Genomic DNA, 25068 nt, shown 5'->3' on the forward strand with positions numbered 1-25068 from the left:
GAAAGAAGAAAACGTTCCGAGTCGCCACACGTACTATTTTTAGTACCCATTATTCAGCATCTACTCAATAGTTACCAGCCTTGCTAGAAAGGACTTAATTTGCTGAAAACCAAGAGGGAAACAAAATAGACAATAGAAAGAGACCCAGGCAGGGGTGATTCAGATGTTGGAGTTATAACTATGAGATACATTCACAAAGTAAGGAGAAGATGGAGAATGTTGAGATATCTGGAATCTAGCTACTTGAGAGGCAGAGGTAGGAGGATTCCTTAAACCAAGGAGTTTGAGATTACAGTGAGCTATGATCACATCACTGCACTACAGCCTGGGTGACGGGAAGACCCTGCCTCAAAAAAAAAAAAAAAACAAACTGGAATCTAACAAAAAGTTAAATGGCAATTCTAGAACTAGAAAACAACTGAAATTAAGAATTAAGTAGGTGGCGACCAGGCACGGTGGCTCTGTAAACTCAACGTTTTGGGAGGCCAAGGTAGGAGGATCACCTGAGCCCAGGAGATGGAGACAAGCCTAGGCAACATGGCAAAAGCCTTTTCTCTAAAAAAATACAAAAATTAGCCAGACGTTGGTGGCGTGTGCCTATGGTCCCAGATACTCAGGAGGCTGAGGTGGAAGGATCACCTGAGCCCAGGGAGGACAAGGCTGCAGTGAGCCCTGATTCCACAACTGCACTTCAGCCTAGGCAACAAAGTGAGACCCTGTAACAACAAGAACAACAACTAAATACCACACACACAACCACACACACACAAACACACCACACACACAAATACCACACACAACCACAAACACACACACAAACACCACACACAACCACACACACACACCACACACAAAAACACGTAAACACCACACACACCACAGACACAACCACACACAACCACACAAACACACATAAACACCACACACACACAAACACACAAATTTAGTAGACAGCCAGGCACAGTGGCTCACGCCTGTAATTCCAGCACTTTGGGAGGCCAAGGCAGGCGGATCACCTGAGGTTGGGAGTTCGAGACCAGCCTGGCCAATATGGTGAAGCCCCGTCTCTACTAAAAACACGAAAGTTAGCTGAGCATGGTGGCGGGTGCCTGTAGTCTCAGCTACTCGGGAGGCTGAGGCAGGAGAGTTGCTTGAACCCGGGAGGCGGAGGTTGCAATGAGCCGAGATTGTGTCACTGCACTCCAGCCTAGGGGACAGAGCGAGACTCTGTCTCAAAAAAAAAAAAAAAAATTTAGTAGTTGGTGAGACACTAGATAACGTGGAGTCCTCCTTATAAATGCTAGGAAAGATTGACTTGAACAAACTTTTTATTTATTTTTTTTTGGGGGGGTGGGCGGACGGAGTCTTGCTTTGTCACCCAGGCTGGAGTGCATTGGCGCGATCTCAGCTCACTGCAAGCTCCGCCTCCCAGGTTCACGCCATTCTCCTGCCTCAGCCTTCCGAGTAGTTGGGACTACAGGCACCCGCCACCATGCCTGGCTAATTGTTTTTTGTTTTTTTTTAGTAGAGACAGGGTTTCACCGTGTTAGCCAGGATGGTCTCGATCTCCTGACCTCGTGATCTGTCCGTCTTGGCCTCCCAAAGTGCTGGGATGACAGGCGTGAGCCACCGCGCCTGGCTACAAACTTTTTTTTTTTTTTTTGAGAAGGAGTTTCGCTCTTGTCACTCAGGCTGGAGTGTAATGGGCAATCTTGGCTCACTGCAACCTCCGCCTCCTGGGTTCAAGCAATTCTCCTGCCTCAGCTTCCTGAGTAACTGGGGTTGCGCCACCACGCCTGGCTAATTTTTGTGTTTTTAGTAGAGACGGGTTTCACCATGTTGGCCAGGCTGGTCTTGAACTGCTGACCTCAGGTCATCCTCCCGCCTCAGCCTCCCAAAGTGCTGGGATTACAGGCAAGAGCCACCGCGCCCGGCCTCAAACTTTCTTGAAAGAGACATCTCATTACCTCTTTAGGAATAACTGAAGTCATACTTCACTGAAATGAAGGATTTACAAGAAGAAACTGGATCTAATTCAGGAGATTGGTGGAGGGAAGTTCTAGGATGGCAGTTTCTAGACAGCAATTTGGTTCAGAGTTGGGTAAGAGGACTGAAGTTTCCCAAAAGTTTAGAGAGAAGATGGTAAGAGCAGAAAATCAATCTGTAATCTATTACATTTAAATTGATAAATCAAGGGCCAGATGCAGTGACTACTAAAAATACACAAATTAGCCAGGTGTGGTGGGGGGCATCTGTAATCCCAGCCACTCAGGAGGCTGGGGTAGGAGAATCGCTTGAATCCGGGAGGTGGAAGTTGCAGTGAGCTGAGATCGTGCCACTGTACTCTAGCCAAGGCAACAGTGAGACTTCATCTCAAAAAAATTAAAAAATAGCCATGTACGGTGGCTCACGCCTGTAATCCCAGCACTTTGGGAGGCTGAGGAGGGTGGATCACGAGGTCAGGAGTTCAAGACCAGTCTGGCCAATATGGTGAAACCCCGTTTCTACTAAAATTATAAAAAATTAGCTGGGTGTGGTGGCGCACGCCTGTAGTCCCAGCTGCTTGGGAGGCTAAGACAGAAGAATCACTTGAACCCAGGAGGCAGAGGTTGCAGTGAGTGGAGATTGCAGCCACTGCACTCCAGCCTGGGTGACAGAGAGAGACTCCACGTCAAATAAATAGATAGATAGATGACGGATATATATATAGAGAGAGAGAGAGAGATAAATAGCGTGTTACTTAGACACAGAAGCAGCTCTCAGACTAAACATCTGTAAGTTCCCTCTCGCAGTGAGTAGAGTTAGGAGAGGTACAGAGGCTGGTGTTTTTCACTATTAGCCTGTCTGTGTTATTTGATTTTGTTTTTAATCCCATAAAGACACTACTTTTTGCTAAAGAGAGAACTACAGTGAAGGAGCCAGACAAACCTACTTTAGTCCTCCCACTTGGAACCAGCCTTTTTCTGGACTCCATATCGCCACCCAGTGGAAACAGAAGAGCAGCAGCCAGACTTCTCGAAAGTCTTAGGCCGGGCGCGGTGGCTCAAGCCTGTAATCCCAGCACTTTGGGAGGCCGAGACGGGTGGATCACGAGGTCAGAAGATCGAGACCATCCTGGCTAACACGGTGAAACCCCGTCTCTACTAAAAATACAAAAAACTAGCTGGGCGAGGTGGCGGGCGCCTGTAGTCCCAGCTACTCGGGAGGCTGAGGCAGGAGAATGGCATAAACCCGGGAGGCGGAGCTTGCAGTGAGCTGAGATCCGGCCACTGCACTCCAGCCTGGGCGACAGAGCGAGACTCCGTCTCAAAAAAAAAAAAAAAAAAAAAAAAAGAAAAAAAGAAAGTCTTGTCCACATCTCAGCCTCTCTAAAGCATGATACCACTGACCACTTCCTTTTATTATTATTTATTTATTTATTTAATTTTCTGAGACGGAGTTTCACTCTTATTTCCCAGGCTGGAGTGTAATGGTGCAATCTTGGCTTACTGCAACCTCCACTTCTGGGTTCAAGCGATTCTCCTGCCTCAGCCTCCCAAGTAGCTGGGATTACAGGCACCCGCCACCATGCCCAGGTAATTTTTTCAATTTTCAGTAGAGACAGGATTTCATCATGTTGACCAGGCTGGCCTCAAACTCCCAACCTCAGGTGATCCACCCGCTTGAGCCTCCCAAAATGCTTACAGGCGTGAGCACCAGGCCTAGCCTCACGGTTTTGTTTTTTTTTTTTTTTTTTTTTGAGACGGAGTTTCACTCTTGTTGCTCAAGCTGGAGTGCAATTGCACGATCTCGGCTTACCGCAACCTCTGCCTCCCGGGTTCAAGCAGTTCTCCTGCCTCAGTCTCCCCAGCAGTTGGGATTACAGGCACGCACCACCACGCCTGGCTAATTTTGTATTTTTAGTAAAGACGGGGTTTATCCATGTTGGTCAGGCTGGTCTTGAACTCCTGACCTCAGGTGATCTACCTGCCTTGGTCCCCCAAAGGGCTGGGATTACAGGCATGAGCCACCACACCCAGCCACACTTCTTCTTTTTAAGAACACTCTCAGGCAGGCACAGTGGTTCATGCCTGTAAACTCAGCACTTTGGGAGGCTGAGGCAGGAGGATTGTTTGAGCCCAGGAGTTCAAGACCAGCCTGAGCAACAAAGACCCCTCCGTCTAAAACAAACAAAAAGATAAAATTTAAAAACCTCTCTTCTCATGGTTTCACCCACCTGGGTTTCTGCCTACATTTCAGGCCATTCTCTGCTGTCCTCCTGACTTTTAAGTGTTAGAGAGGTTTGAGGACCAGTCCTAGGCCCTCTTAATATTCGCTTGCCCCTGACATTCTCATCCACTCCTGTGGATTTATTTACCACCTATGCCCCAATACTCAAACATGCCTGCAGACCAGGTTGCTCTTTTGAGCCCTAGACCTAGATCGATAGTTTCTCCCCATGGATTCTGCATAGGCTCCTCAAATTCAAAATATCCAGTATCGGTCAGGCAAGGTGGCTCATGCTTGTAATCCCAGCACTTTGGGAGGCTGAGGTGGGTGGATCACTTGAGGTCAGGAGTTCGAGACCAGCCTGGCCATCATGGTGAAATCCCGTCTCTACAAAAAATACAAAAATTTGGCAGGCGTGGAGTTGTGCGTCTGTAGTCCCAGCTACTCAGGAGGCTGAGGCAGGAGAATCGCTTGAACCCGGGAGGCAGAGGTTGCAATGAGCTGAGATCGCGCCACTGCACTTGAGTCTGGACAGAGGGAAGACTCTGCCTCTGAAAACAAACAAAATATCCAGTATCCCTCCTTCAGTGTAGACCATCTTAAAAATAGCACCGGCCGGGCGCGGTGGCTCAAGCCTGTAATCCCAGCACTTTGGGAGGCCGAGGCGGGCGGATCACGAGGTCAGGAGATCGAGACCCTCCTGGCTAACACGGTGAAACCCCGTCTCTACTAAAAAATACAAAAAACTAGCCGGGCGCAGTGGCGGGCACCTGTAGTCCCAGCTACTCGGAGGCTGAGGCGGGAGAATGGCGGGAACCCGGGAGGCGGAGCTTGCAGTGAGCCGAGATCGCGCCACTGCACTCCAGCCTGGGCGACACAGCGAGACTCCGTCTCAAAAAAAAAAAAAAAAAAATAGCACCAAAGCACCTCAATACTGTCTTCTCCTGCACCTCCCAATCCTCATATATAGCCAAGCACCAAGGCTTATCCAGACATTTCCACATCTGCCCACCCATCTTCTGTGCCTTGGCCCTGGTGCCAGCTGCCACCAGGATGGCTGTGGTACCCTCCTAAGCTGCCCCGCTGCTTCTCCTCTTGTTCTTGTCCAACCCAGTCTCCATAGTGGCTACAGTGATTTTTTTTTTTTTTTTTCCCATAGATATGCGGTCTCACTATATTGCCCATGCTGGTCTTGAACTCCTGGGCTCAAGTAGTCCTCTCGCTGCATGCAACCTCTCAAAGTGCTAGGATTACAGGTGTGAGCCACTGCGCTCAGCCCAGTGATTTTTTTTTTTTTTTTTTTTTGAGACAGGGACTCACTCTCACCCAGGTATAGTGCAGTGGTGTGATCATAGCTCACTCCTGCCTCGACCTCCTGGGCCCAAGCGATCCTCTCACCTCAGCCTCCAGAGCAGCTGGGACTACAGGCACATGCCACCACGCCTAGTTAATTTTTTTTTTTTTTTTTTTGTAGAGATGGGGTTTCACCATGTTGTCCATGCTGGTCTTAAACTCCTGGGCTAAAGTGATCCTCCCACCTCAACCTCCCAAAGTGTTGGGATTATGTGCTGGGATTACAGGCCTGAGACACAGCGCCCGCTCTGCCCAGAGCTCTTTTTTTTTTTTTTTTTTTTTTAAGCGATGGAGTCTAGTTCTGTCAGGCTGGAGTGCAGTTGCCATCTCGGCTCACTGCAACCTCCGCCTCCTGGGCTCAAGCAATTCTGCCTCAGACTCTCGTGTGGCTGAGAGTACCGGCGCACACCACCATGCCGGCTATTTTTTTGTATTTTCGTAGAGACGGGGTTTCACCATGTTGCCCAGGCTGGTCTCGAACTTCTGAGCTCAAGCTATCCGCCCCCCAAAGTGCTAGGATTATAGGCGTGAGCCACCGCGCCCGGCCCCAGTGATCTTAAAATACAAATCTGAGGCCCAACCTGGGCGACAGAGCGAGGCTCCGTCTCAATAATAATAATAATAATACAAATTTGAGTGTCATATTTTACTCTTAGGAGTTTGCATGAAGCCCCAAATCCTCAAGGCTCATAATGCCAACGCAGGAGCCCAGGCATAAACTGTATCCTGCCGGCCTTTTCACCTCATCATCAACCAATCCTAACTCTGCTTCCAGCCCCGTGGGCTCTTTCTGCGTGGTGGGGGTGACCCAAGCTCCACCTCTTGTTCATCTTACCTCCCAGGACTGTATGTCAATGTCCCTGCTCTAGGATCTCCTTCGTCTTCTAGATCCTTACCTCCCGACTCTCAGCTCTCATTACAGCTGTGGCTGGTCGTCTACCTCCCCCATAGACTGGAAGCTCCGTTCGGGCCGTGGGCTTGGCTGCCCTGCTCACCACAGTGTCCATGCCTTGGGCCCAGATGTTTCACAGGAGTTTGTTGAATGAATGTGGGAAAAGAATGGACAGGGGATAGGTGTGGAGGGCAGGCAGACACTGATCCTGAAAGAGAAACACAGACCGAACCTACAATGGGAGGAGTCACCAACAGGACGGACTGGCCGGGACAGAGGGCAGGGCCGCGGGTGGCGCGCGGCAGGGGGGTCGGGACAGTCCGGCGCGGGGGAGCTGGGCGCTCTCCAGGCTGCGCCTCCGCAGGGGGCGCCCGTGGCCCGGGGCGTGGCCTCGCGCAGCCCCGCCCTCCTCGCCCGCGCCGGGGCAGGCGGGCGGCTGGCAGCTGTGGCGCCGACATGGCTGCGCTGGTGGAGCCGCTGGGGCTGGAGCGGGGTAAGCGCGCGCCAGGGGGCCCTGCCCACCCGGGCCGCGGCCTGCATACCCAGCCCCCGGTCCCCGCCCTTCCCGGGCCAGGCCAGTGCGGGTGGGCCAGCGGACCCGGCGGGGGTGGGCGGGGCGGGCGCCTGGGCCGGGCGGTCGCCTGGGCCGGGCGGTCGCGGGGTGTGGGAGGCTCCCTGAGCCCGGGCCGGGGCGGGGGCGCCCGCCTTACACCCCGGCCTGTGGAGGGGTCCCGGGGCCGCAGGGCGCCCGGCTGGTGGCGGTCTCTCCTGCGCCACCCTGGACTCTGCGGGGTGTCCGACTGGGCTTCGGCGGTCCTCCCCGGACTGTGCGCTCGGCCTCACTCCGCCGCTCTGCTTGCTTCTCTGCATATCGGGGTCTCTGCGCCCCGCCCCCGCCCCGCAGACGTGTCCCGGGCGGTTGAGCTCCTCGAGCGGCTCCAGCGCAGCGGGGAGCTGCCCCCGCAGAAGCTGCAGGCCCTCCAGCGAGTCCTGCAGAGCCGCTTCTGCTCCGCTATTCGAGAGGTGAGCGGCGCGCGGCGCAAGGGCGCGAGCTGGTGGCCGCCGTCCTCTTCCTCCTCCTCCTGCTCGTCCCGAGCCCGGGGACTACGCCTCCCGGCAGTTCCCGAGGCGGCCAGCCTTGCGGTGCCCACGCTTCAGCTCAGTGGTTCTTCGGGAGTTGTAGTTTCCTCGGGCTCCGGTTGCGGGGGCGGGGCGGATCCTTGCGTGGCAGCGGGAGAGGGTCTAGGGGCCCGGACTCCTGCGTTTAGGGCTGGAGGAACTGGCAGCTCCCTGATGCCGCTGCCTCCTCACCCAGGTGTATGAGCAGCTTTATGACACGCTGGACATCACTGGCAGCGCCGAAATCCGAGCCCATGCCACAGCCAAGGTGGGCCCCGCACCTCATTGCTCCTGGTGTCTATTTAACTGCCTGGTCGAGCTCAGTATCTCCTTCATGCCAGTCATTTCTGTTTCCTCTCTCATGATTTTTGCTAAATCTATGTGCCACTCTTACCATTATTAAATAATCGCACATTTTTAACTTAAATGTCATACGAAGGCGTCTTTAGCAACTGCAAATGGAAACCAGTGTGGCATGACTGGCTAGAAGATAACCTTCAACATCTGTACAGTGCAAACCAGGAAAGTCATGGCGCTCTGACCTCTCACTGCACAATAGTGAAATGCTACCTCTTGCTGCTGCCCGGAGGCTCCGATCTCCCTCCAGGCCTGGCTTTCCTCTGTTTAAAAGTAAGATTGCGGCCAGGCACGGTGACTCACGCCTGTAATCCCAACACTTTGGGAGGCCGAGGCAGGTGGCTCACTTGAGGTCAGGAGTTCGAGACCAGCCTGGCCAACATGGTGAAACCTCGTCTCTATAGAAATACAAAAAAAAAAAAAGCCGATCGTGGTGGCGGGTGCCTGTAATCCCAGCTATTCGGGAGGCTGAGACAGGAGAATCGCTTGAACCCAGGAGGCCAAGGTTGCAGTGAGCCAAGATCATGCCACTGCACTCCAGCCTGGGCGACAGAGCGAGACTTCATCTCAAAAAAAAAAAAAAAAAAAGATTGGCAAGTATGGGGTATTCAAGACACACACCAAATGGACACTTTCTCTTGCAAGTGAACAGAAAGGGACGCACAGTCATTACAGGGGAATCTTGCATTGTGCCATGGCACGTGTCCCATGCTTGGGGATAGTAACCCAGGCTAAATCGCTGTCCTCGGTTCAGATCCCCCACCCCAGCCTTCTTGCCCACCTGGAAGGGGCCCTCATCTTCAGTCACTTTCTCTCTCCCAGGCCACAGTGGCTGCCTTCACAGCCAGCGAGGGCCACGCACATCCCAGGGTAGTGGAGCTACCCAAGACGGATGAGGGCCTGGGCTTCAACATCATGGGTGGCAAAGAACAGAACTCGCCCATCTACATCTCCCGGGTCATCCCAGGGGGTGTGGCTGACCGCCATGGAGGCCTCAAGCGTGGGGACCAACTGTTGTCGGTGAACGGTGTGGTGAGTGGAGGGCTGAGGCAGTGCTGCGGGACACAGTCTGTCTAAGGTAGCATAGCCCCTGCTTTTGACATTGACTCAACACACACTGACTGAGCTCTGCCTCTATGGCTAGCCCTGTGCTGGCCAATGTTACAGACCCTGAGAGATGTTGGTTTCAGCTCCTACACTCAACCTTCCCTCTCTAGGGAGGGCAATAGGCCCCGGCTGAAATAGTCCTAAGCCAGAGACATAATAATGAGGAAGTGCAAAGTACTGTGACAGCCCAGATGTGGCACCAGGCCAGCATAGATACAGAAAAGTTTTGCAGAGTAAGGAATATTTGGGTTGGGTGTTGAAGGATGAGTAGGAGTTCTCCAGGCAAACAAGGTAAAGGGTGTTCCTGCTGAGGGTACTGTAGATAAGGATAATGACTTGGCATACCTCTGAGCTGAAAAGAAAGGGCTTAGTTCTGATGGAGGTCTGGGGCATGCAGGTAATTAAAATCACTGTGGTTAGGCCGGGTGTGGTGGCTCACACCTGTAATCCCAGCAATTTGGGAGGCTGAGGTAGGTGGATCGCTTGAGGTCAGCAGTTCAAGACCAGCCTGGCCAACATCGTGAAACCCCGTCTCTACTAAAAGTACAAAAAATCAGGCGTGGTGGCAGGCATCTGCGGGACACAGTCTGTCTAAGGTAGCATAGCTACTTGGGAGGTGAGGCAGGGGAATCGCTTGAACCTGGGAGGCAGAGGTTGCAGTGAGCCGAGATAGTGCCACTGCATTCCAGCAAGAGTGACAGAGTGAGACTCCCTCTCAAAAAAAAAAAAAAAAAAATCATTGTGGTTAGAGTTGAGGGAGGCATTACTGGCATTACTGGAGAGGTAGCTGGGGTCAGCCATACAGGACCTGAGTGCCAGCCTGAGAAGCCGGGACTTTGTCCCATGGGTGCTGGGGAGCTATGGGAGGGGTGAGCCAGGGATAAGCTCAGCTTGCAGGTGCAGAAGGACCCCTCTGGGACCCTATGGGAGATGAACTGAGGGGAGAGACTAGAAGCCAGAAGGCCAGGGAGGAGCCTGGGCTAAGTCTAGAGGAAAGGGGACAAGGCCTGAGCTGGCCCAGGGCTGTGGGGACAAAGAAGAGGGAGTCAAGGCAGGCGGGCATTAGTGGGCTGTGTGCAGGGAAGCCACAAAGATGGGTCTGGATGTTTGACCAGGGACTGAGGGAACATGGGGCTGTCCCTGACATGGGAAACCTGGGAGGTTTTGGAGGAGGACACTGAACCAGGAGTTAATGACTCTCCCACGAGGAGGACATGAGGTGTTAGCATCTCAGGGCTGACACCAGGCTCACCAGCAGTGGGTCCCATCTCCCAGTGGGGGCTGGGCGAGGGCAGCGGGCCCCAGGCCCAGCTGTCTGTGTTGGGCCCCGCAGAGCGTTGAGGGTGAGCAGCATGAGAAGGCGGTGGAGCTGCTGAAGGCGGCCCAGGGCTCGGTGAAGCTGGTCGTCCGTTACACGCCGCGAGTGCTGGAGGAGATGGAGGCCCGGTTCGAGAAGATGCGCTCTGCCCGCCGGCGCCAGCAGCATCAAAGCTACTCGTGAGTCCCTGGGTCACCACATCCCTGGGGCCTCCACTGGCTCCCTTTAACCCCAGGCTCCCAAACCAGGGCAATGCTTCCTGGACCTTCCGGCCCTGGCCCCTCCTCTGGGATCCTGACCCTTGACCCCTGGCCCAGGCTCTCACCCCAGGCCAGTCTGGCCAAATCCCCTGGGGACCCCTTAGCTTCCTTCCATCCCAAGATATGGAACCTACTGTGGCTGGGATCCCTCAGCCCACTTCCCTGGGCCCTTGCCTCTGCAACCCCAGTCCTGCCTCTCTCATCACCCGGAGCCCCCCTGATCCCGGGTCCCTTCTCCACCCTTCTTGCAGGTCCTTGGAGTCTCGAGGCTGAAACCACAGATCTGGACGCTCACACGCATTCTCTCCCTGTACAGTATTTATTGTCCCTGGCACTTTATTTAAAAGTCTTTTACCCTCACGGAGTGTCTGTGTGTCTGTCCTGCATCCCTGGGTTGGTGTCTTGAGATGTGGAGGGAATGCGAGGAGCTAAGGTCAGGCCAAGCCCTTGAGAAGCCCTTTTCAAAGAGTCTGAGGACAGAGGTTGAGACCTCTCCCTAGGTCTGAAGGCAGAGACAGGCCGGCTTCCAAGGGACTAGTCCGAGGGCGGAGGCCGGGACCCAGTCTGGGTCTGAGTGCAGGGGCAGAACTGAGGACAACGCCGCCTACCCTTAAGAGCGTCTGAGGGCGAAGGCCAAGTCCCTTCCTCCAGAGTCCTGAAACGCAGCCGGAGCCAGTGGGCGGCCTCTGTGTGGGCGGGGAGGAGCGAACCATTAGCCTCGTCCGCCGGGGGAACCCTGCAGGCCGCACTACCGTCTGCGTGGGAGTCGCAGGTGGGGGTGCTGCGTGCAGTTCCCGAGGCGGGCGCAGGGCTGCAGAATGAGGTGCCCTCGCCCACCGGGCGCTCACTCCACCTTCCAACCAGAGCGCGTCTTTCCGGAAGCTGCCCCCGCCTTGAAATCCAACCTTTAGCCCCATCCCGCTGCCTGCCCAGCCCTCGTGTCCCGTGCGGCGCGAGGGCTAAGGCGCGCCACAGCCGGGAGCCGAGGTCGCGACTCGCGTTCCACGCCGCGCGCTACTCGCTCCAGGTGACATCATCCCCCTGCCGGGCTCCGCCCCCCGCCCCAGCCGCCGCACGCCGTGCGCCTATTGGTCGACGCGCCTTATGCCCCGCCTGTCGCTCTCCGCCCGCGCGACCCCTCCCTGCCGGTGTGGAGGCGGGGTCTAGTCGCCGGCCGGCGCCGACGCTGCCTCCCATTGGCCGCTCTTCGCCGTCTGTCAGTCTCCTGTTAAAGGGGCCACGACCGCCCGGGAGCCGTGGGGGGGAGGGGGAGGGAGGAGGAATTTTTTTGGGGGGAAGGTGGGATTTGGGGGGCGCTGGTGGGCACCCCTGGATCTGGCGGCTGCGGCCTCGCAGGGGGAGGCTGATCAGTGACAGGGGCAGGGGGCTATTTTGGGGGTAGAAGGCAGTGAGACCGTGAGGGGGAGGGGGGTCCCCAGCGCCCGAGCCGGAGCCAGAGACGCGGAGCCCGCGCGAGCGTCGGAGACAGGGCTCCAGGGCTCCGAAGCGACAGAGCCGGGCCCCGGCCGCTGCCAGGGGCCCCGCCCGGCCCCTCCACTCCACCCCACGTCCCTCCTGCAGCCCAGCTCCGCCCGCAGCCGCCGCCGACCAGGCAGGTAAGATCCCGGCCCGGCCCTCCTGGCAGCGCCCACCCCGGGGACCCCTTGGCGAGCCTCCCCCGCCTCCCCGAGATCCCGGATTCCCTTCCTCATCCCAGGGGACCCCCGAGCCCAGATTTCACAGCCCAACCCCGGGGACTCAGGCGTGCCCCTCCCGGCGCCCAGAGTCCGCGACCGAACCCTAGAATCCCAGGCGTACCGCCGCCTCGCGCCTCCTCCAGGGCCCAAGAGCTTGGATTTCCCGGTCCGGCCCCGGGACCCCTCTCGAGCCTAGATCCCCCTTCCTGACCCTGTCTTGGGAGCTCCAGACACCCGCCGCGGCGGTGCCAGACTCCCCAGGCGCGTCCGCATAGTCCCGGCTTCGCGCACCCAGTCTCCCGTCGCCAGCCTCAGGCTTGCACAGCCGGCCGCTTCCCTCGGTCCAGGCAGGCTCGGCGGCTGCCCTGGACACAGGCCCGCTCTGGAGCTGTCCATGGTCAGCGCGCTCGGCAGCTTCGCCTCCCCCCACCGCCCGCCGCCGCCACCAGGGAGGGGGCGCAGGCGGCGCGGGGATCTCCCCCGCCGCGCCTTTGACCCGGGAATACCCGGGCCCTCCCCGACCCGGGCGCCCCGGCCTCAGGGTTCCGCCGGCCAGGCTTGTGGCCCGGTCCTTGGCACCCCAGGTTCCTGGGACTCCAGCTGCTCCCTGAGGAGCCAGGGCTTCTGAATTTTTCTGTTCTGGTCGCCGTGCAGACCATGGCACCCGGGCATGCAGCTCCCACCCCATTCGGGTAGCCTGTCCGTGCCTACACCTCTGCTGGCCCCAGGTGGTAGCCCTCACCCCGTCAGAACCTAGGAATCCTGTTCCCCAGCGTTTGCTCTGCTTAGAACCTCGTTCAACAGCCCCTGTGCCCTGCAGACACACAGACTCAACCTCCTGGCACCCAGCATCTGCTCCCTGAGGGACTCAGGCGCCATGACTCGCTTCCTTTGGGGGACGCAGAATGTGATTCTTAATGCAGTTCTCTGACTTCTGTTCACACTCCCGCTTGGGGACCTAAATGTCCTGGTCCCAGTCTTGTATCCCCTCAGGGTCCCAGGAGTTCAGACCCCAGCTTCTGTACTTCCCACCAGCTTTTACCCAGGCTGTCTGCCTCAACTCTTTCTCCAAACAAGACCTCAGGCTCTCAGCTTCCAATCCCCCATCATTTACCTCCACATGGATTCAGGAGTCTAGGCTCCCAGCTCTGTCCACTGCCTCCCCAGCAGTTATCTGGTTCTTCAGCTCTCACTTTTAGGAACCAAGTCTTCACAGCCTCATCACTCTGCCCCATCAACTTCACATCTCCTGTGGCCTTAACAAACCCCTGTCTCATCCTCATGTCACCCCAAGTGGTGGGCTTCAGGACTCTCTCCCCTAAGACTCAGCTTCTTGAGATGTTTCTAGCACTCCATTGCCCCCTGAGGCTCAGATGAGTTCCCATTCTCCAAGCACACTCTCCCAGGCCAATAAGCCGAACACACATCACTTCCTCCAGATATATTCTGTGGCCTGGGCTCATAGAAGTTACCTGCTGCCATACAAATTTCTTTATTTCTTTTCTTTTCTTTTCTTTTCTTTTTTTTTTTTTTTTGAGACAAGGTCTCTGTTGCCCAGGCTGGAGTGCAGTGGCACAATCACAGCTCACTGCAGCCTCCACCTGTTGGGCTCAGGTGATCCTCCCACCTTAGCCTCCTGAGTAGCTGGGACCGCAGGCACGCACCACCAGGCCTGGCTAATTAAAAAAAATTTTTTTTCGGCCAGGTGTGGTGGCTCATACCGGTAATCCCAGCACTTCGGGAGGCTGAAGTGGGCGGATCACCTGAGGTCAGGATTTTGAGACCAGCCTGGACAACATAGAGAAACCCTGTTTCTACCAAAAATACAAAATTAGCCAGGTGTGGTGGCACATGCCTGTAATCCTAGCTACTCAGGAGGCTGAGGCAGGAGAGTCGCTTGAACCTGGGAGGTGGAGGTTGCATTGAGCTGAGATCGAGTCATTGCACTCCAGCCTGAGCAACAAGAGTGAAACTCCGTCTCATTTTTTTTTTTTTTTTGGTAGAGATGGGGGTTTCACCATGTTGCCCAGACTGGTCTGAATCTCCTAGGCTCAAGCGATCCTTCTCTCTCGGCTCCCCAAAATGCTGGGATTACAGGCATGGCCACCACGCCCAGCCCGGTCACATTTCTTGTCGCACATGTGCTCTTACTTTGCTCCATGTTCTAGATTCCTTCTAAACACAAGAACACTCTCGGTTGATGTCTGTTCTGTGTTCCATTTTCATTCCAGGCATGGTCTGAGTTCTAGGCCAGATGCCAAATTCTAGGCATGTCTTTTCCTTTTTTTTTTTTTTTGAGATGGAGTTTTGCTCTTGTCACCCAGGCTGGAGTGCAATGGTACAATCTTGGCTCACCACAACCTCCACCTCCCGGGTTCAAGTGATTCTCCTGCCTCAGCCTCCTGAGTAGCTGGGATTACAGGCGCCCGCCACCAAGCCCGGCTAATTTTTGTATTTTTAGTAGAGACGGGGTTTCTCCATGTTGGTCAGACTGGTCTCAAACTGCCAACCTCAGGTGATCGCCCGCCTCGGCCTCCCAAAGTGCTGGGATTATAGGCGTGAGCCACTGTGCCAGCCTTTGTTTTTTCAAATGTTTAGATAAGACCCCTGAGCCAGATTCTGATCCCACCGCATCCGCAGACATGTTCCAAAGTTTTAGCAACCAGTCCTTCCTTCTTTGCTAAATGTTCATTTCAAGTGTGTTCCAGGTTTCAGCCACATTGTTCTAAATTCCATTCTCTTCCCAGGGACAATCTAACTTCTAAAATGTTCCAAGTATGTGCTCTAGGCTTCCTAATTCGTGTTATTGATTCTAGAATGTCCTTCCCTGTTTCCCTGTTTTAGGTTCTAAGTTCTAATTGTACATTCTTTTTTGTTGTTGTTTAGCTTTTTTTTTTTTTTTTTTTTTTTGAGAGGGAGTCTCGCTCTGTCGCCCAGGCTGGAGTGCAGTGGCTGCATCTTGGCTCACTGCAAGCTCCGCCTCCTAGGTTCGCGCCATTCTCCTGCCCCAGCCTCCCGAGTAGCTGGGACTACAGGCGCCCACCACCACACCCGGCTAACTTTTCATATTTTTAGTAGAGACGGAGTTTCACCGTGTTAGCCAGGATGGTCTCGATCTCCTTATCTCGTGATCCACCGGCCTCAGCCTCCCAAAGTGCTAGGATTACAGGCGTAAGCCACTGTGCCCAGCCTGTTGTTTAGTTTTTATTTTATTTTTCAGATGGAGTCTTGCTTTGTCACCCAGGCTGGAGTGCAGTGGTGTGATCTCAGCTCACTGCAACCTCTGCCTTATGGTTCAAGCAATTCTCCTGCCTCAGCCTCCCAAGTAGCTGGGACTACAGGCACATGCCACCATGCCTGGCTAGTTATTTTTGTATTTTTAGTAAAGACAGGGTTTCACTATGTTGGCCAGGCTGGTCTCAAACTCCTGACCTCAAGTGATCCCTCTCCTGCCTCCCAAAGTGCTAGGATTACAGGCGTGAACCACTGTGCCTGGCCTATTATTGTTGTTTAGACATTGGGTCTCATGTTACTGAGGCTCATCTCCAGTGAAGCGATTCTCCCACCTTGGCCTTCCAAAGTGCTGGAATTACAAGCATGAGCCACTGTGCCTGGCCCTAAATTCACTTTTTTTTTTTTTGAGACTGAGTCTCACTTTGTCGCCCAGGCTGGAGTGCAGTGGCGCAATCTCAGCTCACTGCAACCTCCGCCTCCCAGGTTCAAGCAAGTTCTCCTGCCTCAGCCCCCCGAGTAGCTGGGATTACTGGCGTGTACCACCACGTGGTGGTGCAAGCCTGGCTAATATTTGTGTTTTTAGTAGAGACGGGGTTTCACCATGTTGGCCAGGCTGGTCTCGAAATCCTGACCTCAAATGATCCACCCGGCTCAGCCTCCCAAAATGCTGGGATTACAGGCGTGAACCACGGCACCCGGCCTCATATTCTTAAATGTAAAAGATTCCCAATGAAGTGTTCTACATAATGTTTTCCTTCCCCCGGTTCTAGGTTCTAGGCCCATTCATTTTCTGTCATTTTTTCCCCAGTGCAGCCTTAGTTTAGAACTTGTCCCCTGGTGGATCGTGGGTTTTATCCTCCATCTGCCACTTTGGCATTCTAAGCTTGTTCTAGGCTCTCTCTTATTCTGGAGCCTTCAGCCTAGAAATGTCCTTATTTCCAGAACAACCCCCCTCCTTTGCCAGCTCAGTCTTTATTCCAGGAAATGTTCAATTCTCAACATGCATCCTTTTGATCCCTCCCCCTCCCTGCCCCATAGACACTTCTAAGTTCCAAGCAAACTCTTAGACACATGACAAAACCAAGGATGTGACTCCTGCTGCTATATTATTTTTTAAAAATGTAATTAAATTTTAAAAATCCATTTATTTATTTATTTCGAGACCGGGTTATGAGACTGGTTAATTTTTGTATTTTTGTTTTTTGTTTTTTTTTGTACAAATGGGGTTTCACCATGTTTCCCAGGCTGGTCTCGAACCCCTGGGCTCGAGCGATCCTCCCACCTCGGCCTCCCAAAGTGATGGGATTACAGCCGTGAGCCACCGCGCCCGGCCCCCTGCTGTATTCTGTGTTATATCTTCATCCCTAGCAGGTTCTGAGTTCTAGATTTTATCTGCTGACTATGTTTGCTATGTATTGCATAAGGTATATTCATGGGTGTCATTATGTATGTGGGGTTCTGGGGTGACCTGGACACTAAGTTATTGGGTTGCTCCTGGCTGGTTCTAGATTATAGGCTTCAGAACATAGTTCTAGATTACTCTGCTTAGTCCTATGAGCAGTTCTTACTCCAAGCCAACGAAAGCGTGGAAGCATACGTCTATTCCCCACCCTGACTGTGTGTAGTAACTTTCTAGGTTCTATGTCCAGCCTTGCTGTGTTTTTTATTTCCTTCTCGGTGAATTTAAGGCTCTGGAACAGCCTCCCTAAAACATCTGTATTGCATGGTCTGAGTGGGTTGCTGGTTTTAGATACCATATTGGAGCTGGGCGAGGTGGCTCATGCCTTTAATCCCAGCACTTTGGGAGGCCGAGGCGGGCGGGATCATGAGGTCAGGAGATTTAGCCCATCCTGGCTAACACGGTGAAACCCCGTCTCTACTAAAAAAAAAAAAAATAATTAGCCGGGCGTGGCGGCACGAGCCTGTAGTCCCAGTTACTCGGGAAGCTGAGGCAGGAGAATCGCTTGAACCCAGGAGGCGGAGGTTGCAGTGAGCCGAGATCGCGCCAGTGCACTCCAGCGTGGGCGATAGAGTGAGACTCTGTCTCAAAAAAAAAAAAAAAAAAAAAAGTTGGTTTTTGGCCTACGGCTGGCTTGCCCTCTTAGAATCGTTTTCCTGAATCTTTCCTCTGAGTGTGGAATTCGCCTGCCTAGATTCTCAGATGCACCACTTCAAACATCCAAGGAGACAGGAACCCAGTTGCCTCCTCTCCCAGGGCCCACGGCCCTCAGGCCCTCCTCTCCTCACAGGAGTCCACGGCCCCAGTCCCAGGCTTTGGACATAGTCCGCATACTGGGTGGGGCTGGGAATTATCCACGGTCAGAACCGGTTATGCCTGCCCGCAGGGGGAGAAGGAAAAGAAGGAACTGAGTGAAAGTCCCTCCTGCTTTCGGCCGGGCCAGCTGGACCCGTCGGACCTGATGTGTGTGGAGGGAGCGGTTCAGTGGGCCTGGCTTCATCTCCGCCCTATCCCTAGTTCCAGGCACCCAAGTCCCGCCTTCCTGCCCCAGAAACCCCGCCCCTTCCTTGTCCCCCGCCCTTGGGTATAGCCCCAAGAGGGCTGGGGCTGGAGTTGGGAGAAGCATCCCAGAACTCCTGGGTCCTGGCGAAGGAGCTGTGCACCCGGGGGCCTGGGGGAGGAGGGGCCTGAAGGAAATTGAAGGAGGCGGAGTTGGGCTGGCTAGTAGGTGAGACCAACCCTGTGACATTATACAGGTAACCACATCCTAGTGACCTAATCCTGGGTCCCTGGCCCTTTGGCATTCTTAAGGCATGGTTCCGGTCTGGGCCTCAGTTTTCCTACCCGTGCAGTGGGTTGAGGGGGATACTTAGTAGAGCCAGACTAGATAGAAACGGATTTTCTCCACATTCACTCACACGATGCCAGGGTCACCCAGCTTTGGTACCTTTGAGTGGGCTAGACTTAGGTTTACTGCCAATGTCTGATGGAGTCTGACCTCAGTTTTCCCAAATCCTCTCACCCAGGTAGCCAGGACTGTTTTCCTAAGAGCAATGGCACAGGCATGGTGGCATACTTTGGGATGCTGAGGCAGGAGGATCCCTTGAGTCCAGGAGTTTGAGACCAGCCTGGGCAACATAGTGAGACCTTGTCTCTACCAAAAAAAAAAAGAAAGGTCAGGCACGGTGGCTTACGCCTGTTATCCCAGCACTTTGGGGGGCCAAGACGGGCAGATCACGAGGTCAGGAGTTCAAGACCAGCCTGGCCAACATGGTGAAACCCTATCTCTACTAAAAATACAAAAATTAGCTGGGCATGGTGGCGCGTTCCTGTAATCCCAGCTACTCGGCTACTGGGGAGGCTGAGGGAGAATTGCTTGAACCGGGACCCGGGAAGTGGAGGTTGCAGTGAGCCGAGATCGCATTACCGCACTCCAGTTCAACAACAACAACAACAACAAAAAAAAAAAAAAAAAAGGAAAGGAAAAGAAAAAAGAAGAATAGGCCTCAGTTTCCTCTGGCAGCACCTCGCGGCCAATCTTTGGTTTCCCTGGTGGAGTGACAGGGTGACGATGCCTGTTTCCCTGTGTCATGATCAGAGTGCCTGGGCCTCAGTTTCTTCTGTGTAGTGCTTGGTTTGCCCCAACTGTTTCTCCTACATGGTATCCGAGTGGCCGTGCCTCAGTTTCTCTGTTGTGCCTTGACAAGGCCGGTCTATTCCTTGCCCCTCCCCGTCCCGCAGGCCCGCACCGCCGCCATGATGTGCGAGGTGATGCCCACCATCAGCGAGGATGGCCGGCGGGGCTCGGCGCTGGGCCCGGACGAGGCGGGAGGGGAGCTGGAGCGCCTCATGGTCACGATGCTCACGGAGCGCGAGCGCCTGCTGGAGACGCTGCGCGAGGCACAGGACGGGCTGGCTACAGCGCAGCTGCGGTTGCGCGAGCTTGGCCACGAGAAGGACTCGCTGCAGCGTCAGCTCAGCATCGCGCTGCCCCAGGTCTGGGCGGGGCATGGGCGGGGCCTGAGGGGCGGGGCCTCGGGGAAGAAGGCAGTCCGGAAGGGGCCGGGCTTGGCGCCTGGAAGGGAGGAGTCTGGGCGACGCTTGCTGTTAATGGGCGGGGCCTGAGTGGCAAGGGAGAGCGGGACTTAGCAGGGAGGGCGGGACCTTCAAACTTCCAGTCCCAGGGAATGAAGGAGATAGGGAAAGGATTGAGCCGAATGTCCGGATCCTGCCAATGTCTGGACAGGAGTTTGCAGCTCTGACAAAGGAGCTGAACTTATGTCGGGAGCAGCTGCTGGAGAGGGAGGAAGAGATTGCAGAGCTGAAGGCGGAACGGAACAACACGCGGGTGAGGAGTGTTGAGGGCAGGGCCTAAGTGGGGCGGGGCCTCGTGGTGTTGAAGTGGGGGGCGGGGCCTCGCAGTGTTGCAGCCTGACCTATTTTTTTTCCCCCATCTCGCCTTTTCTGCCTTCTCCTCTTCCCTGCTCCCACTTCCTGGCTGGTCTCCCACTCTGGTCCCACTCCTTCCTCCCTGTCTCTATAATTTGTCTCTTCTGTACCACCCCTTCCTTGACCCCGACCTTCTCTCTTTTCCTGACCTGTCTCTCTCCGTGCTCCTTTATTTGGCTCCATCTTTTCCTCCATGTGTCTGCCCTACCTGTCACCCCTTTTCTCAACTCTGCCCCTTTTCCTTTGCCTCTTTTCCTTGACCCCATGCCGTGTGCCTGTAGCTGCTCCTGGAACACCTGGAGTGCCTGGTGTCCAGGCACGAGAGGTCACTGCGCATGACCGTGGTGAAGCGCCAGGCCCAGTCCCCGGGTGGGGTCTCCTCGGAGGTAGAAGTACTCAAGGCTCTAAAGTCTCTCTTCGAGCACCACAAGGCCCTGGATGAGAAGGTATGAGAATTAGAAGAGCAAGGGTGGAGAATGGAAACCCATAGTTGACTGGGGCTGTTCTGAGTGGGAGAGATTCTGGCCGTGATTGGTTGGGGATGTTCTGAGTTGGAAGAATGTTGACTGTGATTGATTGGGACAGGTTACATAGACTGGGACCTGACTGGTTGATAGCAGAAAAATAAACCAGGATGGGGGCTACCAGTGGATGGGGCAGACTAGGTAGCTTGTTGCGGCTGCATACCCGTTATGGAGACAGGAGCCCCAAGGCTGCCCTATCAGATCCGTCCCAGGGGTGTTCTGGGCCGGGGACAACTGTCCTAAATTGGGTCTGGTCTCCAGCTGACTATTGCCCTGCCCCATCCCCAGGTCCGGGAGCGGCTGCGGATGGCGCTGGAGCGCGTGGCAGTGCTCGAGGAGGAGCTGGAACTGAGCAATCAGGAGGTGTGGGTGTGGCCAAGAAGGGGAGGTTGAATCCAAGCGGAGGGGCTAAGGGGCTGCACATGGGGTGGAGCCGGTTGGGAGGGTTCCAGAAAGAATCTATTGGGGCAGGACTACGGCAGACAACCAATGGGGATGGACTATGGAGAGAAACCAGTGGGGTTCCTAAGTGGGCACACAGCAGTGCTACGGAGAGAACCTCCCAGTGAGAGTGAGATTAAGGGTAGAACCAGGGACTGGGGCTCAGGCTGAGACTAAGGAGGAAGTGATTGGATGGGGAAAGGCGGGGCTAAAGCGGAAACTTTGCCCAGGAGACTAAGAGGAAGAGTAAGGGTAGGCGCCCTCCGTGGTGGCAGCTAAGGAGGGATATAAAGAGGGACGGGGCCTAAGGGTAAACCGTGGGGTAGGCATGGCCCCAGCACGACCGGAGGCATCTCAGATGGGGCCGCCTATCCCCTTAGAGGGCCAGTGCCAGTGAGAAGTAGAGCTGGGGGTTCAGGGAGCCCCTGTGCTCTGATTCCCCTTTCACACTTGCAGACTCTGAACCTTCGAGAGCAGCTGTCTAGGCGGCGGTCAGGGCTGGAAGAGCCGGGCAAGGATGGGGATGGGCAGGTGAGACATGGAAGTCCCCTCCCTGTGAGCTCCATTCAACTCCCTGACTTTGTTATGGTGTTTGTAATGTTTGGCATAATCCTCATCTGCCCTAAGATGGATGCACCTCTAAGACTGTCACAGAGTTTTGACCTCTGATTCAGGTCACCTAGCTAACTTCTGTGACCTCCTTCACTGACCCCTGTGGACTCTGACCAGCATGATCCATATTGATCTTTGGTCTCCTTTCAGCTGATTGACTTTCTCCTTGGATTTCCTCTGTGTCTTCGGAGACACTCTGAGACCTTGTCCCTTCCTTCCCTCACTCCAGACGCTTGCCAATGGCCTGGGTCCTGGCGGGGATTCCAACCGGCGCACAGCAGAGCTGGAGGAGGCCCTGGAGCGGCAACGCGCCGAGGTGTGCCAGCTGCGGGAGCGCCTGGCGGTGCTGTGCCGTCAGATGAGCCAGCTGGAGGAGGAGTTGGGCACTGCGCACCGCGAGCTGGGCAAGGCGGAGGAAGCCAACTCCAAGCTGCAGCGCGACCTCAAGGAGGTGAGGCCCCAGGGAGGTGGGCTGCCCTCGGTCCCGCTTCTTTCCGTAGCGCTCTCCCTTGCTCATTGCTTATGAATGGCAGAACCTCGATTCAGTCCACAGGCTGGGTGACTCCTCCTCTCTGAGATTCAGTTTCCTCACCTGTGAAAGGAGATGTATGATTCTCATCAGAGGGTGAGCCTGGTGGCGCAGAGTAGGCGCTCCATAACTGCTCCTAATTACTTTATTACCTAACTTTGGGTCCTTCTCTGGTGCCTCTAAATGGATTTTTTTTTTTTTTTCCTTTTGTGAGACAGAGTCTGGCTGTGTCGTCCAGGCTGGAGTGCAGTGGCATGATCTTGGCTCACTGCCATCTCTGCGTCCCGGGTTCGAGCGATTCTCCTGCCTCAGGCTCCCAAGTAGCTAGAACTACAGGTGCCCGCCACCACGCCTGGCTAATTTATTTTTTATTTTTTATTTTTAGTAGAGATGGGATTTCACTATGTTGGCCAGGCTGGTCTTGAACTCCTGACCTCAGGTGATCCACCCGCCTCGGCCTCCCAAAGTGTTGGGATTACAGGTGTGAGCCACCACACCCAGCATTTTTTTTTTTTTTTGAGATGGAGTCTCACTCTATCACCCAGGCTGGAGTGCAGTGGTGCAATCTTGGCTCACTGCAACCTCTGCCTCCCGGTTCAAGCGATTCTCCTGCCTCAGTCTCCCGAGTAGCTGGGACTACAGATGTGCGCCACCATACCTGGCTTTTTTTTTTTTTTTTTTATCTTTAGTAGAAATGGGGTTTCACCATATTGGCCAGGCTGGTCTCGAATCCCTGACCTCAAGTGATCCGCTTGCCTTGGCTTCCCAGAATGCTGGGATTATGGGCGTGAGCCACTGCGCCCAGCCTCTAAATGGCATCTTTTGTGGGTATTTCACCCCTTCTTAGTTTAAGCCACTTTATCCTAATCCCAGTGACCCCAGGGCGCTGCTGGGAAATGTGGACCTGGATTCTTGAAGGCAGTGGATGAGAAAGAAGAGTGAGCACTAGGATTAGCCTGGGCAACATAGTGACACCCTGTCTCTACTTTAAAAAAAAAATAGCCGGGAGTGATGGCGGGTGCCTTTAGTCCTAGCTACTAGAAAGGCTGAGGCATAAGAATCACTTGAGCTTGGGAGGTGGAGGTTGCAGTAAGCCGAGATCCGTACCACTGTACTCCAGCCAGGGTGCTAGAGTGAAACTCTGCCAAAAAAAGAAAAAGAAAAAGATAGAAAAAGAAAAAGAGACCAGGCGCGGTTGCTCACGCCTGTAATCCTAGCACTTTGGGAGGCCGAGGCAGGCAGATTACCTGAGGTCAGGAGTTCAAGACTAGCCTGGCCAACATGGTGAAATCCCTGTCTCTACTGAAAATACAAAAATTAGCCAGGTGTGGTAGCGGGTGCCTATAATCCCAGCTACTAGAGAGGCGGAGGCAGGAGAATCACTTGAACCTGGGAGGTGGAGGTTGCAGTGAGCCGAGATCGCACCACTGCACTCCAGCCTGGGTGACAGAGCAAGACTCCATCTCAAAAAAAAAAAAAAAAAGGAAAGAGAGAGAGAGTCTTCATCTGGGATTTTTTAAAAGCCTAAATAGCCACGGGGGCTATTGGGAAATGTAGCCCCACCATGTGGGCTACCAGATGGGGGTCCATCTCCCATGAGACCTTGGAGCACCTCTTTTGGGGTTCTAAGCCTCTGGTACCCTGGTAGTTCTTGGAAGGTGTTGTCTTCTAGGTAGAAGGGATCCTTATTTCCCATGAGACCACAGGACACTTGCTGTTTGATTCTAAGTCTGCTGTATGCTAGAAATTAGTGAAAAATCCAAGCCCTGGGTTTTGAGGAAAGGGCTGGAATGGAGCCTTCACATCCTACGGGCCTCAGATCCTCTGCACCTAGAGGATCTGAGCCTGCAGCGTCCTAGAAGCTCATGGGAGGTGTAGCACCACCATTTTAACTCGCAGGCGGCAGGGACTTAAGATGGGCTAGTTGGCTGGGCGCGATGGCTCAAGCCTGTAATCCCAGCACTTTGGGAGGCCGAGACGGGCGGATCACGAGGTCAGGAGATCGAGACCATCCTGGCTAACACGGTGAAACCCCGTCTCTACTAAAAAATACAAAAAACTAGCCGGGCGAGGTGGCGGGCGTCTGTAGTCCCAGCTACTCGGGAAGCTGAGGCAGGAGAATGGCGTGAACCCAGGAGGTGGAGCTTGCAGTGAGCTGAGATCCGGCCACTGCACTCCAGCCTGGGCGACAGAGCGAGACTCCGTCTCAAAAAAAAAAAAAAAAAAAAAAAAAGAATGGGCTAGTCCTGGGAGCTCTTAGCAGGTGTGATACCGCCATTCTGATTCCTGCGTCAGGGCACTTTGTTTACCAGGAAACAAGGGGATGCCCCATCCGCTCCCCCAGGGGCTCGCAGTCCAAGGGGCCCTTTGCCACCTCCGCAGGCACTGGCGCAGCGGGAAGATATGGAGGAGCGGATTACGACACTGGAGAAGCGCTACCTGAGCGCCCAGCGCGAGGCCACGTCTCTGCACGACGCCAACGACAAACTGGAGAACGAGTTAGCTAGCAAGGAGTCACTGTATCGGCAGGTGGGGGCGCAGCCCGGGAGGGGCGATGGGGCGGCGCCGGGGCCCAGGTGACGCAGCCCGTGCCCTCCCCCTGCCTCTCCCTCCCCCAGAGTGAAGAGAAGAGCCGTCAGCTGGCCGAGTGGTTGGACGATGCCAAACAGAAGCTGCAGCAGACGCTGCAGAAGGCGGAGACCTTACCCGAGATAGAGGCGCAGCTAGCGCAGCGCGTCGCGGCGCTCAACAAGGTGCGGGGAGGACTTGGGTCGCGACCTTGCGTGGGGGAAGGGGTGGGGCCTAGAGGAGGCAGGGTCGCAAATCTGGAGGGGTAGGAGCGAGGTCAGAACCCTGGATTTGGGGGAAAGTGTGAGGCCTAGGGGCTGGGAAAGGGACAGGACTTGGAATGAGGAGGGCCTGGAGGTCTGCACGCAGGACGGATGGGAGCGGGGTTCTCTAGCCTGGACTGAAAGGACTGGTGGCCTGGAACCTGAGAGGGAAAGAAT

General features: G+C 54.8%; 4 protein-coding genes across 9 annotated transcripts in view; 2 read left to right on the forward strand and 2 right to left on the reverse strand.

The window, feature by feature from the left end:
* Positions 1–6593: 6593 nt before the first annotated feature.
* Positions 6594–10975, forward strand: LIN7B (lin-7 homolog B, crumbs cell polarity complex component). Of its 4 annotated transcripts, XM_033223984.1 has the most exons (6): positions 6838–6947; positions 7359–7477; positions 7770–7841; positions 8753–8962; positions 10371–10534; positions 10867–10975. In XM_033223984.1, the coding sequence occupies exons 1-6, from the start codon at positions 6911–6913 to the stop codon at positions 10886–10888; spliced, it is 624 nt and encodes a 207-aa protein (XP_033079875.1). In that variant the 5' UTR covers positions 6838–6910; the 3' UTR covers positions 10889–10975. The 4 variants fall into 4 exon arrangements, with proteins under 4 accessions (XP_033079873.1, XP_033079874.1, XP_033079875.1 ...); XM_033223982.1 differs by lacking the exon at positions 7359–7477 and having other exon boundaries at positions 6594–6947; XM_033223985.1 differs by lacking the exon at positions 7770–7841 and having other exon boundaries at positions 6843–6947.
* LOC117091345 (collagen alpha-1(I) chain-like) lies at positions 10913–13000 on the reverse strand. Its single transcript, XM_033223588.1, has 2 exons — positions 12434–13000; positions 10913–12253 (listed from the first exon to the last, which is right to left on the reverse strand). The coding sequence occupies exons 1-2, from the start codon at positions 12998–13000 to the stop codon at positions 11630–11632; spliced, it is 1191 nt and encodes a 396-aa protein (XP_033079479.1). The 3' UTR covers positions 10913–11629.
* CUNH19orf73 (chromosome unknown C19orf73 homolog) lies at positions 10916–11644 on the reverse strand. The gene has a single exon (XM_033223986.1). It carries the CDS (start codon positions 11530–11532, stop codon positions 11077–11079), a length of 456 nt encoding a protein of 151 aa, XP_033079877.1. The 5' UTR covers positions 11533–11644; the 3' UTR covers positions 10916–11076.
* Positions 11903–25068, forward strand: part of PPFIA3 (PTPRF interacting protein alpha 3) — a 32036-nt gene continuing 18870 nt past the window's right edge. For all 3 annotated transcript variants that reach the window (XR_004440448.1, XR_004440449.1, XM_033223979.1), the window contains exons 1-9: positions 11903–12231; positions 19247–19501; positions 19752–19853; positions 20236–20400; positions 20767–20841; positions 21376–21450; positions 21761–21982; positions 24443–24589; positions 24679–24813. Coding sequence is in view for 1 of the 3 variants with exons in the window: in XM_033223979.1 (XP_033079870.1) it covers positions 19262–19501; positions 19752–19853; positions 20236–20400; positions 20767–20841; positions 21376–21450; positions 21761–21982; positions 24443–24589; positions 24679–24813 (1161 nt within the window). In the remaining 2 variants the exon portion in view is untranslated. The remainder of the gene's footprint in view (positions 12232–19246; positions 19502–19751; positions 19854–20235; positions 20401–20766; positions 20842–21375; positions 21451–21760; positions 21983–24442; positions 24590–24678; positions 24814–25068) is intronic.

Source organism: Trachypithecus francoisi, unplaced genomic scaffold (genome assembly GCF_009764315.1).
Source record: "Trachypithecus francoisi isolate TF-2019V2 unplaced genomic scaffold, Tfra_2.0 Lachesis_group12, whole genome shotgun sequence".
Taxonomy (NCBI): domain Eukaryota; kingdom Metazoa; phylum Chordata; class Mammalia; order Primates; family Cercopithecidae; genus Trachypithecus; species Trachypithecus francoisi.